The sequence below is a fragment of the Alosa alosa genome, chromosome 5 (genome assembly GCF_017589495.1).
Source record: "Alosa alosa isolate M-15738 ecotype Scorff River chromosome 5, AALO_Geno_1.1, whole genome shotgun sequence".
In the NCBI taxonomy this organism is placed as follows: domain Eukaryota; kingdom Metazoa; phylum Chordata; class Actinopteri; order Clupeiformes; family Clupeidae; genus Alosa; species Alosa alosa.
The window spans coordinates 4,330,748-4,346,587 of record NC_063193.1 but is presented as its reverse complement, the minus strand read 5'-3'; the positions used below and the strand labels follow the sequence as shown (position 1 = coordinate 4,346,587).

The 15,840-nt window shown below is 41.0% G+C and overlaps 2 protein-coding genes across 2 annotated transcripts in view; both read right to left on the bottom strand.

The window, feature by feature from the left end:
• Positions 1-16: 16 nt before the first annotated feature.
• lrrc74b (leucine rich repeat containing 74B) lies at positions 17-7,980 on the bottom strand. Its single transcript, XM_048243386.1, has 13 exons — positions 7,945-7,980; positions 7,693-7,695; positions 6,925-7,095; positions 6,554-6,578; positions 5,911-6,099; positions 4,792-4,934; positions 4,321-4,453; positions 3,470-3,676; positions 1,817-1,926; positions 1,362-1,477; positions 832-910; positions 540-635; positions 17-433 (listed from the first exon to the last, which is right to left on the bottom strand). The coding sequence occupies exons 1-13, from the start codon at positions 7,978-7,980 to the stop codon at positions 320-322; spliced, it is 1,422 nt and encodes a 473-aa protein (XP_048099343.1). The 3' UTR covers positions 17-319.
• Positions 7,981-10,925: 2,945 nt separating this feature from the next.
• nos1 (nitric oxide synthase 1 (neuronal)) overlaps positions 10,926-15,840 on the bottom strand; it is a 42,364-nt gene continuing 37,449 nt past the window's right edge. Inside the window, exons 24-29 of the mRNA XM_048244182.1 lie at positions 14,740-14,827; positions 14,313-14,434; positions 14,050-14,198; positions 13,571-13,765; positions 12,330-12,448; positions 10,926-11,636 (exon numbers count right to left, since the gene is read on the bottom strand). Coding sequence (XP_048100139.1) covers positions 11,621-11,636; positions 12,330-12,448; positions 13,571-13,765; positions 14,050-14,198; positions 14,313-14,434; positions 14,740-14,827 — 689 coding nt within the window. The 3' untranslated portion in view covers positions 10,926-11,620. The remainder of the gene's footprint in view (positions 11,637-12,329; positions 12,449-13,570; positions 13,766-14,049; positions 14,199-14,312; positions 14,435-14,739; positions 14,828-15,840) is intronic.

Genomic DNA, 15,840 nt, shown 5'->3' with positions numbered 1-15,840 from the left:
AGGAGATTGTATCAAGACAATATCAAGTAGACACGCATCTGAACAAAGGCTTGATGATCAAACATCTGGCGTTTATCAACCTTTATTGTCAGGCAAAGAAGATGCAGTATCAGGCCACATTATGCATATTATTACAAAGGAAAGACAAATCTACTCAGACAAAGTTATAACCTCATTCATTAATCAGTAGCCTACTTAGGCCTATTGGCTGACTTTTGAGCATGTTAAAATCCATCATTACATTATGTTTATTGCATTACATTAAGACTTAGCCTACATAATGACTTTTATCATTTAACAAAGTAAGCTGATGTAATCCTCAGATGGAAGTCTTGTAAACATTCACTATGCCACCATGTTTGACCTGTAGACTGGGAAATGTTTCCTTCGTAGTACTGTACAATGCATCAAAATCTAGATTTACTGTGATGTCCTGTATAAAGACAAAGGAAAAAAATGAATGAGTTTTTTTCCCCTTTAGTCATTCAAACAACATGATGTATAACTGAGATTTTTTATTGTTTTGTTTTTAAACTTACACTAAAGTCCAAGTACTCCATTACTGAAGCTGGGTTAGATTGGATTGAGGTGAGAATTCCGAAGCAACCTGCAGACTGCATGGGATTCCTCGCCATCTTGAATCAGTCCAAGAACATAGCAGATACCACTTCAATCACAGAATAAATGAGAAAAACAAATGCAATACACCTTCAATAACACCTCAACCAATCAGTTGTTTTTTATTGTTTCTTTGTTTTGTTTTAAACTTTTCCATTATTCTGTAAGCATTAAGCTTGGTTACGGCAGGACTTATCCAAGTATTTGTTTTACCTTGAGAATTCTGATTGTCTTGTTTACTTTAAGGCCAATCGAAAATCGGATCGCACCCTCTGGGGGTATGCGGTTGTTACTGGAATTACAGAGAAGCAATAACAGTTGTGTTGTTGGTGCGAGACATGGAAAATAATATCCTTTTAAAAAGAAAAGGAGACCTGCCTCTCAAAGCACTAAAAGCACACTACATTATACACAACTGCATGGTATTTAGTGATCTCAAACCCACAACGAGACACAAACTATGTCATCATTGGTCACTCTGTAACTGGTTCTACAGCTAACAATGGTAGGCTACAGAAGGCAGGCAACATGCTCACCTCCATTGATGTAGATATCATCCATTTATGTATTCAGTGCCCCAAAACAAAACAAGAAAATAAGGAGTGTGTGTGTGTGTGTGTGTGTGTGTGTGTGTGTGTGTGTGTTTTCACATGGGTTATTTCCTTTCTAACATCCTAACGTGAAGCTGTGAAAATTCCTTCAGTGTCTCTCCTGCGGTCCTGTGGAGACTCCAGTGACTGTACCTGATGTCCAGCTCCTCCAGAGTGTTGTTCTCTCTCAGGGCCTCCCCGAGGGCTACAGCTCCGGCCTTCCCCAGGCCATTGTAGGACAGATCCAGCTTCCGCAGAAATATGTTTGCCTTGGGAATAGATGCAATACTGCACAATCAAGAAAATGGGTTGCAGAGCATCAACGGAAATGCACAGATCTTTGCCTGTGTTAATGCTATTGCAGTATCTTCACTTCAGTTAAGTGAAGTGAGAGGATTTGGATGAGAATACAGGTGTTTCAAGCAAATACATATTTCAAACAAATACATATTTCAAACACATTAACAGTAACTTAATCAGGTTTTATATGTAGGCTATAGACAGAAATGAGTTCATATTGCAATGCACAAATACTCAAAAGCAATAATGTCAGCCCATAGCATTGGGATTGATGCCTTTGATCCCCATTGGGGCGGTGTGGTCGTTACCCCGAGACCTTTGGCTACAGCTATGGCTCCTCTCCCTCGGATGCAGTTCCAGGCCAGACTTAAGGACTTCATGCCGGTATTCTCAGCTATTGCGTGCCCCAGGGCCTCCCCTGTTGTGGAGAAACGACAAGCAGTAAAACCCGGCCTTGCCTTTTTATAAACACCAGTGATTTGCCAGCGGATTGACTGTCCTCAACTGTCTCTAAAATATATTCTATTATATGCAATTTTGCAAGCATGGAAACTTACGAGCTATAATCTAAAAACACATTCCTCTATATTGAAGCTGTTCATCACAGAAAGAATGTTGCAAGTCACACAAATGAGTATCACATTGTGTGAACTGTGATTGAAAAAAAAACTGAAAAAAAGAAAAAAAAGAGGGGGTGAAAAAAGGGCTCGAACGGCAGTGTGATTTGGAGGGAGATGGAAGGCGTATGTGGGATGGGCTGTGAACGCATGAATCACACTGCTTGCTGATTAGCACAATGGAGTCGCGTGGAGACAGACGAAGCAATCCACTCCTTTTCACTTTTAATTATCCACATCATCTGAGCATTGTTAAGATCTGTCATTTATCCGCTCCAGCCAGAGTGGCTTGTGTCAAAGCGCCGTTGCGCAATGTTATTGATGGAGATTATTACAGTGCAGGACTTCTCCTGGAACTTAATGTCTGCTCTGATGCCACTCACAAACGCCTGCTGCCTGTGGCATAGTCACAAGTCCATTGTTTTCAATAATGTCAGTGGTGCTTTTTGAGAAACTTTCCAACACCCTGGTAAACAAGTTAATGAATACTGAGCATTTTTGAAGAGTGAATACTCTTTCGTAAAAAAAAAAAATCAATTTAGATTGTTGGTTTACTATTTACAAATCTGTCCAAAGAGAAAGACATATTGAGGGTAAAAATAATGACAACAAACCTTATGCCATAGACCCCAACATAACTTGTTGAACACAGTGACAATGCTTAGGGTTGTTTGGGTTTTTCACCACATCTGTTCAATTCATGCCTTCATAAGACATCCATTCACTTAGTATTTAGTAGTAATACTATAAATAAAATATTTAGATTAGCCATTTTGAATGTCTGGCTGGTCACATAATTGATTACAAAACATGGCATTTAATTATGCACCTAGAAACTACAAATTAACATACACATTTAGTAAACCAAGTAATCAAACTCAAACTCAAATCTGTTTTGAAGCAAAATATCACATTCATGAATCACTGAACATTTCTGAGAAAAAGTAGAAAACGTGTAATTGAGAATTGGGACGGAGTTTGACAGTTTGTCATGAGCTACTGGGTGTCACAAACAATAACATCAACCACAGGGAAGAAATGCACTGCGCTATCTGTTCAGAGACCTTATTATACACTGTGTAAGCGTAGTCACTTCAGATAAAGGTGGCGGCTTAACAAGGAACTGTGTCAAAGTCGAGATATGGAATGATATGTTTTTGTATGAAAAAAGGCTAAACAAATTAGATACACATACTTTTTCTACATGCTCTGAACATAATCATCTGTATCAAATACAGATAATAATGCATGCATCTTCACTATGACTGTTAACCAAAACAGCAGGAAGAACTGGGCTAGAACATTCTAGAGTCATTTGATTGATTATTGTTGTTGTAATCCTACCTGTTGCATCTCCCAGTTTGTTGTGACTGAGGTCCATTCTCTCCAGTCTTTGATTGGTGGTAATCGCCAGTGACAGGTGATTGGCAGCTTTGTCATTGAGATCATTGGCTGAGAGGCTGAGTGACACTAAGGTGGTATTTTCCAAAAGCATACTGGATAGAGCTTCAGCTCCCTTCTCTCCCAGTCTGTTCTCTGATAGGTCGATTTCTGATAGGGGGGAGAGGTGTAGAGAGGAAGTTTTTAAAATCAGATTCTGATTAGCTTTACTGACATGACTGTAGTCATACAGTATTGCCTAAACCTCAGATCAGACTTCTTTAGAATCTGGTGTCAATTTCTTGCATTTTTTGCCCTAAAATGTGTGAGGTGTCATCAAGATATTAAAATCACTTTAACATTGTGCACCCTGGACATTTAATCAGCCTCATTAAGATGCACAGTCTAAATCAGCTTAATTATGCAAAATCTAAACGAGTCATGTAGTTTTGTTCTTGTGGTTTCTGGAAAACAAACAAGCCTTCACCTAGGGAGACACTGAAATGTCAAAATAACTACAGCAAATTAGCAGGCAAAGAACACAGAGATGAGTGTTTTGTTTAGAGAGAGAGAGAGAGAGAGTGCAGAGATATGACACATCCTCTCTGGAGCTTCCCCGCCACCAGATCATCTCAGCATCTCTTGATGCGTACGACTACAAGCCATTTATTTTGTAGTTTTTTTTTCCCAAGGTTTTTTTTCCATGGAGAGGAGCGTGAGAGGTGGTGTCGGTCGGAGCAGGCGCAGTTGGCACCTCTGGGGCAGCATATGGGTGGGTGGCACAAGTGGCAGTGCAGCGCGGCGCAGGGAAGCACCTGTGATGTAACAGTTCTCCTTCAGCAGCTCAGCCATGGCAGACCCGCCCGTCGCCTCCATCCAATTATCCCGCAGGTTCAGCCTCATGATGCTGAGATTGGTTACCAAGGGAACTGCCAGAGCTTTGGTACCCTGTGGTTGAATTATGGTGGAATCAGGCATGCTTTTGCTTTCTTTTTTAGAAACACATTGATACATGAACTTGAGACGATGACATCCCTTGATTGGACCTGTTAAGCAAGGTGCATCATTTATTTGTTTCCTTAAATTGCCACCAAACACAAATTGTATATCACCATAGCAATCTCTCAGTAAGTTCACATAAAATGACAATACAGATCATTCTGGTTGTTCTATGTACAATAGTCTACATATCTAACCTTTAATATAGTGGTGTGATACAGTTTATGGCAAACACACCTGTGTTTGTGTAGGTGATGACAAGCAACTGCGTTCGCTTCTATCCTTACCTGGGGTCCGAGGCCATGGTGAGTCATGTTTAGCTCACTGTGGTGCATATTTCTAAGGAAGTAGGAGGCAGGGATGACCCCAAGTGATTTGCAGGCTTCCCTGTAGCGAGCCTCGCCAGTGGGGTCGTAAGGCTGCTCTGGCTCTGGAATGATACAAGCACAAGAGGATCTGAACTGAACTGAACTATACTCTTTTGATCCCGTGAGGGGAAATTTGGTCTCTGCATTTATCCCAATCCGTGAATTAGTGAAACACACTCAGCACACAGTGAACACACAGTGAGGTGAAGCACACACTAATCCCGGCGCAGTGAGCTGCCTGCATCAACAGCGGCGCTCGGGGAGCAGTGAGGGGTTAGGTGCCTTGCTCAAGGGCACTTCAGCCGTGCCTACTGGTCGGGGTTCGAACCAGCAACCCTCCGGTTACAGGTCCGAAGTGCTAACCAGTAGGCCACGGCTGCCCCCTACTTCAGCACTGAACTACATATTCTTAAGGCTCTCTCTCTCACTCTCACTCTCACTCTCACTCTCACTCACTCAGTCACTCACTCAATTCAATTTCAACAAGCTTCTCTCTCTCTCTCTGTCAGTGTGTGTGTGTGTGTGTGTACGTGTGTGTGGATCTAACCCAGCAATTCATCAACTCATGCCAGGAAAGCACAAAAATCCACCAGATGGTCATTACAGACCGAGAGTTAGTTACTGGGAGACTGGGACAGAAAGGGAGGGAGTGATAAATGAGAGAGAGAGGGAGGGAAGGAATGAGAGACAGGCATTAAAATGCATGTCTGAGCTCAACAGGGATCTATGTAAATGTGAGCGCCTGTGTAGGTGTTTCTACATCTCTTAGAAGAATAAAAAAAACAGGTGAAAAAGGACCGAGCAGGAGAGACACAGAGAAAGAGAGGAGTGTTTGTGTGTATGTGTGTGTGCGTGCAAGTGTGTGTGCGGGGGGGTTGAATGATGACTCACTTCAGCAAGCCATTTTCTCTCCCTAGAGTAGCAACTACCACCCCCCCTTCACACACACACACAATCTCACACACTCACACTCTCGCACCCGTTATCACAATGTGATTCACCCACGTTCTGGTCTTTAAATTGGACACGCTAAGTAACCTTTCAGATCCAGGTCTGTGTCGTAGTCCTCGTCCACAGTGCCTGACGTGACGTCACTCGTCTGCCTGCCACTCAATGTGCTCCTCCTCCCTTCACCCATCACCTCCTCCTCCTCCTCCTCCTCCTTTCGCCTCCCCCCAACTCCCCACCTGGCCGCCCCAGTGAGGAGCCATCGGACAGGGTTACAGTCTGGGGGAGAGGAAGGGGAAGAGGAAGATGAGACTCAGTCGTCACTATAGCAAACGCCCCTCCGGCCCCTTCAGGCACCACACAGCCAGGTGAACACAGTTACAGGTCCAGTCCCCAGATGAGAGAAACTCTTAAGAAAGTCCTGTCACATATTTGCTCTAGCTGATCACCAGCCAAAGCTGATTCTAATTAGCAACTAACTAACTATTCAGCCAGGTAGAGCAGCTAATTATTGAAAATAATCATTGAAAATAACTGTGTGTGTGTGTCCATAACACTGATTGACTGTGAAATCAAGCTCCCCTGGGCTGGGGGAAGCTTCTGCTCCCCCTTCCTAACTCTAGCAATGGTCATAATTAAAGTTAAAACCAGGTAAAACTAATACTGTATAATGCTATACTGTATACTACATAACTAATAAAATGATAGGACTTTCTGAAGCTGTATTTTTCACCTCTGCCCGTGTCTAATCCCATACACTTTTGGACCAATTCAGAGATGAATTCAATCATTAATCAATTAATTTGCTACTAATGGTTTTCTAGCTGTTTGTTCAGATTTTGGGCTAAAAAAACGCCAGTGATTCTTTTAAAGGCACACAAGTGACTCCAACCCGGTATACACTCCCAGCTAATCAACACAGTGTTTCAGGAGCATAGGAGAGAGGGGTGTAATTGGATTGGCTGCTGAGCAAAACCTCATCAACCTTTTGAGAAGTCTAAGACAGAGATCTACAACAGGTGGGTCATCAGACTTAGTGCAAAGGGCCACCATCCAAAACTCTTATATGAAAGCCATAGCCACCTGTTTTGAGCTGGCACACACCTGGTTGTCGACACTCCCTCTGCTGTAGGCCTTGCTGGGTCTGCTCGGTGGCCGGCTCCCAATCCCGCCCAGTTCCACTCCCTCATGCTCCGTCTCTGGACCGTCGTCTTCCAGCACCGAGGGCAGCAGAGACTCTCTTGTTACTTTCTTTCCCATGACCACACCTGGGACCTGTCACTGTTTCAAAAGTCTGTCTAGACAAAATACCTGTTTTAATTGTAAGCGGATAGTCTCAAAAGCTTTCTTGAGATAACACTACATTTACTGTGTTGAAAGTCTTGTGTAAATGCTGTTGACCGTACCCCTGTAAAATAAATCAAGGCAACTGTGTCTTGAGAATGCTTTCCGTAACTCCAACCCAACTTGATGCAGAGGAGGAGCATGGCAGAACTGTTTGACTGACATGTAACTGACTAATTGCAAAGCAGTGGGTGTCGCCATGTAGCGTCTGTCCTCCAATCAATCCACAAGAAGGCCAGAACAATAAGGATTGTAAGAATGTACTTTGTTGATGTGTTACCATGGTGCACGCAGGCTTCTCTCTGCAGTGTGTCTGCTTGAGTTATCAAGGAGGAGTTTAGATCTGCTTTTAGAGACGTATTCTTACGTTCTTATGGTGCTAAATAATTAAAAAATAAAACTGAATTTTATATGCACTGAACCATGGGCCACAAACTGAATCTGATTAGGTTTGATATCTTGCACTTATATTGTTTCCAGTCATTACAGCAAGTCACAATCTGGGAAATCTCAGAAATGAGTCCCTACCATCTGGACAAAAACACAAACAAACAAACACAGAACACAAACAATATTTGACATATAAATATTCTTTTATTATAAGTAAATGCAAAGTTTCTGGCAGAATGCATCAAAATGGTAAATGTTCAAGGTTCATAGGTTCCACGATAAAAGGATCTCAGCAGACGCTGTTTGAATTCAATTATTAGCAGCAGCATAATACAAACACCAACTCCCTCAAGCATGGACCATCCAATTACGGAGGGTGCACGCAGTCACGAGAGCAATACGGACACAGTGCCGGTTAATAGACATAGCATTTTTCAGAGGACACAGACTAGATCATGCATTCAGATTAGTGCTGTTGAATTCTCATACGTTTGCAAGAAACTGAAAAACAGCATACACATATATTTAACAAGCAAAAAAGGCAATGAAAGGAAATTATGTCCTAAATAATAATAATAATAATGTTTAAAATACATTCTTATAAAATCTCATACAGTTTGTTATCTTTTCATTTAATAGTTTTTGTATATTTCTTTTCTGTATGCTGCACATTGTACATCACAGAGTTTCCACGGTGTTAAATTCAATCCAGATAAACTAGCGTAAAAAAAATCAAATAAAATTACAAGAAGCAAACATTCAATCGTGACAACAACAAAATCTTTCACAAGCATGTCACTCTCTCACCAAAACAAGTAAACAAAAGTAAAGTAAATGAAATACAAAGTTCATCAAGAGTCATTTTAATACGCCACGAGCGGATAGACTCGACTCACATTTAAAATCTATTTAGTGCCATGCTGGAGGAGTTTATCTTATTCATATGTAAAACAAAGACAGAGTGAAAGAGAGAAATGGATAGCAGGCAAAGGGTTGGTTATGAGAACAGAGGAACAGCCTCCTAAAACTGGGTTCATCTTAGCAAGGGACTACATTATAATTGTGGAACTGACTTATCAAAGCCCTGCAAAGGCACTGCCTTCAAAAGATAGTCAGTGAAAAAGGTGGTTGCATTGCCTTTTGCCACTGATAAAAGGGAGAATGTGAAAAAAAAACATGAATATGTCTTCATGAGGTGCATATCAAATATACCACCTTTCTTTGAGATGAAAAAAGAGACAACCCATATTCAAATACACACAGACACAGATGTACACACACACACATTATTACCAAGTGGAACACTGTGTTTCAAATGTGACAATGATTTGGCCTTATTAAAGGGGGAATCTGACAGAGTGATGCAAAAACTGTGGGCCATAAACAAAGCAGTAATTAATGTTCTCTCTCTCCCTCACACACACACACACACACGCACACACAATGTGTATACCCAGGAATGATGCACAGACAGATGTTTCTGTGAATCCAATGAGCTTCCTTAGTTAAAATCATATGAAAATCATAGAATTTTATCAGATTACAAAGGATCAAGCAGGAAATATCGCTATAGCTACCATAAGGCAAGAGTCCTCGATACATTCTGGACTGAACATCTGAGTGAGTTAGAGTCTGTCCATGCAGGGAGGGAGAGAGGGGGTATCTATTATTCAGGAGCTTTACATGGGCACAAAGCAACTTTACATGGTCAAGTCCACAACACCCTGGGAGCATAGGTGGGTAAACCTGGCTTCAGGAAGTAAAAGTCCTGCCACATATTTGTTCCAACCATTCATTAACCCAGCTGATTATAATTAGCAAGACTCTTCAAGCAGGTAGATCAACTAATTTGTGAAATCACCTCTGTTAAGTGCACAGAGATAAGTGTGTAGAACCAATACATGGCAATCTAGTGGTTGTGTTGCTGCCTACCAATTAGTTGGCCCACATTCGATTCCTGAATCCACTGTTGCAAGTATAGATAGATAGATAGATAGATACCAGTAGATAGATAGATACAGTAGATAGATACCGGTAGATAGACAGCAGGATAGATACTTGATCCCCAAGGGGAAATTCAATTCAATTCAAATTCAAGTATGTCACTGTGGATAAAAGCATCAGCTAAATACCAGTCAGTTCACCTTTTTACTTTCTGAAACCTGCTTTGCTCATCTATGGCTGGGGTTTGGAAAAATATCCAATGCTTGTCTTTATCCTTTGGACTGTGGTAAGTACTCTAAAATGTGAGACTTATCTGAATGACTTGTCATGAGATAGGAACTGACTGGGAGCTGACAACTGTCATCTGGTAAATGTGATGTTGGCTTCTGCTTTTGAAGCATCTACTACTCCATGCAACATTTCAATCATCACATCAAGCATTCTTTTAGATTTGATGGTTTGTACTATTGTAATGGCATGAGGAGTCATTTTACTCTTTTAAAGTACAGTAATAGCTGAATTAGAGGTCAGAATGTTCTGAATAAACATTAAACGTGTTTTTATAAAAGGAAATCAAGTATGAGCAGGTATACCAAGGGTGCTCTCTTTCTTCACAAATGACTGCTCCTGTCACAGAGGAAACATTTGGGGAGATGTTAGGATTTTCAACTTTCAAGTCTTTGAAGCAATCTTTGTCTACAATGCTGCAACAAACACAATGGTGACCAGGCTCTGTTTGTCTCTCAGAGCTGCACAATAAAAGAGAGGACTACAGAGATGCTTAGTACATGTGCAAATGCTTATTGTTTCTCATGTAAATCTTAGTGTCATGCTGAATGTTAGGTTTATAAAGCTAAGCTTGCCCAGAAGTGTGCTGTACAGACTTCAGTTGAAGTTCAGTTCTGATCTAGAAAAGCTCTGGAATGTCCCTTTTTTCTGAAAGGGCTTAGGCCAGTGTTATACTTTGTGCATTCACGAGTACACGGGGGTCCGCTCTGGTCTGAGTGACATAAATGACGTCATTCATTTTCGGTGACCATGTGAACTTCTCCATGCATCCACTATACCGGGCTACATTGGCACCAATTCCAAGCAGACAACAAAGACTATGTAATCAGAACTAATGTGCCCACTACTGTCTGTGTGCTTGACCGTAAGCAATATAATCAAGGCCTTTCTCTGACAAAACCCTACACAGCAGTGACATACACTTCCGGTCAAAAGTTTGGGGTCACTTAGAAATTTCCATTCCACTCCATTATAGACAGAATACCAGCTGAGATCAGTTGCATTGTTTTTTAATCAGGGCAGCAGTTTTCAGATTACATTATGTGCTTACATAATTGCAAAAGGGTTCTCGACTGTTGTAGAAAGAAATGCAAATGCAATATCTACATTGCCCATTATCAGCAACAATTCATCCAATGTTCCAAAGGCACATTCTGTTTACTAATCTGATATCATTTTAAAAGGCTAACTGAGAAAACATTGGAGAAACCTTTTGTAATTACTGTATGTGAGCACATAATGAAATCTGAAAATGGCTGCCTGATCAAAAAAAAAACCAATGCAACTGATCTCAACTGGTATTCTGTCTATAATGGAATGGAATGGAAATGACCCCAAACGTTTACCAGTAGTGTAGGTATAGGGTGGATTTGAAAACAAAGCACAGCTTATTCCAAGTGTTGCGTAAACTCCAGGCAGGTTAGAAGCATAGCTGATTTCTGTCAGAGCTATTCTTGCCTGATCATGTGAGCGTTTTCCAGTGACCACCATAATAATCATTTTTAAATTATAATTCAGGTAAAAGGCAACTGTAAACAACAAAATATTGTGCAGTCTTAGCTAATCCTCATTTGGATTTGAGAGCTTTACAATTTTACAGTGAGAGAGCAAAACTTTTATCTCTTTTACAAAATGAACATTAAAGGAAGTTGCAGAGTGCTGAAATTCGGAGTTAGGCATAACAAAGCATAATGTGATTTCTTTTTTTCTTTTTCTTTGAACAAAAAAAAAAGACGAAAAATGAAAAAATGGACACAGTATTCTTGACAAGCCGTTTCACTCGGTGGTTGTGCACTTCTGACCAGTCTTTTCCACCCACTCCGTAAATGGCACCTTATGAACAGAAGACCCTAAGAAAACAGGGAAAGAAAGAAAGAAGGAAAGAAAGAAAGAAAAAAAGAATACTTAATTTTTTGCAATTCCTTGAGGTAATATCAGTAACACAATAGAAGGCATATGAGGCTCTCTCTCTGTGTCTCCTCTCTCTCTCTCATCGGAACTATGGCTGTGACCGCATCCTGTTTGCCACGCTGTGATGGCATATTATCAAACGGTGGTTTCACTTCATATTTTTTATGACAAGTGTGCATGAACAGGCTCTTATCTTGGATGGAACAAATGTGTGGGTGAAGAAGAAATGGGGAAAACACTCGCAGGGGCCACGCTGTAATCCTGTTAGTTTTTTTTTTTTTTTTTAAGGGGGGTCCATGGTTTCCATTCTAGTTTTGACATGCCGGTCCGGGACTGTACTGTATCTCTGGTAATCTCTGAGGAACCTCATGCGCACGCCTGTGTGGCACGGAATGAGACTGGGGATGTCCCGGGGACATGGAAGTCCCCGTCCCAAGACGAGAGGAGACAGGGGAAAGAGGGGGGAGAAAAAGCATGGGAAGCAAATGAGAGAAATGTGGGGAGGAGAGAAAAGAGAGAGAAAAGAGAGAGAATAGAGAGAGAATAGAGAGAGAATAGAGAGAGAATAGAGAGGGAGAAAACAGCCCAAGAGGAAGTGGAGAGACGCTAATGAAAGGATGGGGGCGACTTACTCATCTGTGTCCTTTTTGCTCTCCTCGATGTACGCAATGGATTCCGATCGCAGCCTGTTGGTGACCTCATACGTGCGCAGCGTAACGCCGAATATGTCCTCATGATAGCGGTTCTCATCCTGAAATCCAGCCGGGAAAAAACTCAACATGAGGTGGGAAGCAGCGGCTCAGGCATTTCAAAAGCTCTGATGGTTTCCACTGAATATATTTATCAGACTCTGCCCTAGGGCCACCATTATCTCACTGAAAGAATACATTTAGCCCAAATGACGCATCATCATGGACATCAGCAACTGCAGATATGGGAATGAGAGCTGTTGGGCACCTACTGAGGGCTTGAATAAAAATACAAAAGGTGACTGAAACTGATATGATTGTAATCCGGCATATCAGCGGTGACTGTCGAGCAATTTCATCACAGTAAACACACCTCATGCGTGATGGTAAACCATAACAAATTGGTCTACCTTAGCTAGTAAGGGGCAGTAAGTCAGTTTATCATCAAAGGAGACACACGCAATTCCAGATTAAAACTGCTGTTTGTTTTTGCTATTATCAGTTTGTTTTAGCTGGTGTTCCCATTTCAGGTTAACATGAAATCTTAACATCTTAACAAGTATAGAGGCCAGTTTCACTTCATTTTAATGCCACCTTTAGTGGTGCGATGGCCCTAAATTAAATGGCAGGCATAGTGCAAAGTCTGTCAAAAAGTTTTCATGTTTTCAATTCAAATTAGGTCCTAATGATGTGAGTTAATAAGGGGTTTAATGTACTTTAGTGCATCTTAGCATGGATGACATGAACTGATGTAATAACCTGTTCTGATTAATGTAACATTACGTACACAGCAGTTAACTAAGTGTTCCTGTGGATGTGGAGGGGTTATGTATTGCTTATATGGTCTATGTGGTTATACTGAGACAAGTACATTGTCGTTCAAAAGTTTGGGGTCACTTAAACATGATTTCCATTCCACTCTATCATAGACAGAATACCAGCTGAGGTCAGTTTCATTATTTTTTTTTTAATCAGGGCAGCAGTTTTCAGATTACATTATGTGCTTATATAACTGCAAAAGGGTTCTCCAATATTTTCTCAGTTAGCCTTTTAAAATGAATATTGCATTAGATCAGCCATTTATTTCTACAACAATCATTTACAACATTAATGATGAAAACAAGGACATTTCTAAGTGACTCCAAACTTTTGAACGGTAGTGTATATTGTCTACAAGATCTTACTCTGAGCTTGCTGATGTAAAATCCAGCATCCTCCAGTGTCATGTTCCCATGTTGTTTCATGATCTGCTGCACCGTCTTGAGGACGTCTCCAGCCATGCCCACATCCCCACACACATAGATGTGGCCACTCTCCTCCTTTAGGCACTTGTACACAGTCTCTGACAGCTGCTCACGAAGCACATCCTGGACATATTTCTGACAGAGAGATACCGCATCAAGTGAGGAGAGAGAGAAAGAGAAAATTGTGGAATTGTGTTAACAACTACATTTAAAACCTTTGTTAACAAGAAAGATTTGTGTTCTGTATTTCTGAAAAGATTTGGTAAAAGTTTATTGTACAAATTTAGGTTTAATTCCACTGCTGGTTATGCCCATTGGAAATCAGAAGTGAACAAAGCATTCCCAGAACCAATTATCTTTTGAGAGTTGGCATGGTGATAGCCGGACTATATCCATTGATAGCAGAGTTAAATGTTTACCTTTGGTCTTCCTGGTTCTCTTGAGTACGCTGTGTAAAGTTCTTTAAACATGCCCTTGTTTTTTGCCTGGAGGGTCTCCTCCTTGTAGATGTGATCAATCTCTGACTGCCGACACCCAAACACCAGTAGCATGGGACAAGACTTGATCCCTGTGAGGGAGATAGAATGACAATGTGTTCCTCTAATGAGCAGCACATCAACATATAAATATGTATACAATATATCCGTTTCTTAAGCAAGACGGGGGCTGGATGAAAACGCACCCTTGTGCTCGAGATCAAACAGCCTCTGCTGCCAGAAGCTTCTGAAGGGGGCAATGCCAGTCCCTGGGCCAACCAGAATGCACGGAACCCTCACATCTTTGGGCATTCGGAATGAGGGAGCACTGAAATGAAACGCCCAAGTCGCTATTCAGATTAGTCTCTCACACACTTTCAAAACACAATGTTACCACAAAACTATTTCAACATGAAGTGATTTACTTATTATTCAGTGCCTAATGTGTATTGTTGATGCTAATTAACTGGCTGATTTCATCTGATTGTAATTAGACATATTAACTATACAAAGACTGCTTAATGATTATTTAATGGTTCTGATGAATGTAACCAGAATATGATGAACTGTAAAGCAAGAAATATAAATAAAATGTAAAACGAATAAAAATAAATCTGAAGATGTGACCATTACCCTCGAACGAAGCAGGGGACCATTTCGTCCGTCTCAATGCTGTTGAGCCAGGAGGAGCACACTCCATGATGGATCGGGCCGTCCCCATCTGTGGGTACCAATTATATACAATTACGCACCAACCCGTTAATACAAACCCACGGTACCTCACATGCTCACTATCTGAGGACATTTGGTAAACGGCAACAATTTAACAAGCAATTATGTGATTATGCACATCATTTCATGTTTATAATGCTTTACAGAGATCGAGAGAGAGAGAGAGAGAGAGAGAGGATCGGTGCAAAAGAGATGCTTGTGGGCTGTTTTTTTTTCTCTTTGCGATAGTTAACTGTCAGATCGACGACCCTACTTAATTCCAGACTACAGTTGAAGAGAGAGGTATAGGTGCCTCAGTGGCAGGGGTACTTTTCATACATATGTGTGTGGTAATTACACACTCCCACACGGACCCACTCGTATTGAACCGTGGCGAGCTTGCCTCACAGGAGATCTGTAATCAAAACATCTCGGAGCAATCAGAGAGAGGAAAAAAGACAGGAAGGAGAAAGAAGAAAGACCGAGGGTGGAACTACTTTTAAAAACAGGGCTACACAAATAACAATTTAAGAGCAGATTGATTACTGGTCAAGAGATACAGTATGATTGACTTCATCTCTGTTTGAACAATTTTGTCCTCATTTATAGAATGTGAGAATCCTAATTTACTAAACACCACTTACTGCTCCAACCTATCCACAACAATTTAGATAGCCTCTGCTGAGGAGCCTGATAACCTATCTGACTTCCTCTAGCTATTAAGATACAGAGAAGAGTTGGGATTTGCTTTTTTGTGTGTAAACTGTGAAATATTTTACATACAGTACAGATCGACATACATGGAATCGAGCATTTTGTTTTGAAAAACAGTATTTTGTCTATAGTGTCTGTCCAAAGTCCATGCAGTGAAGTTCACTGCTACCAAAACTACATGAATTCAGACCAACAGCATACTGACGATTGCTTTATCTCTTTATGGCTTTATTACTGCTGCTTAACATAACAACACAAGGTGTTAAATCTTTGAATTTTTGAACCTTTCCTGCTAATTATCAAAGATTA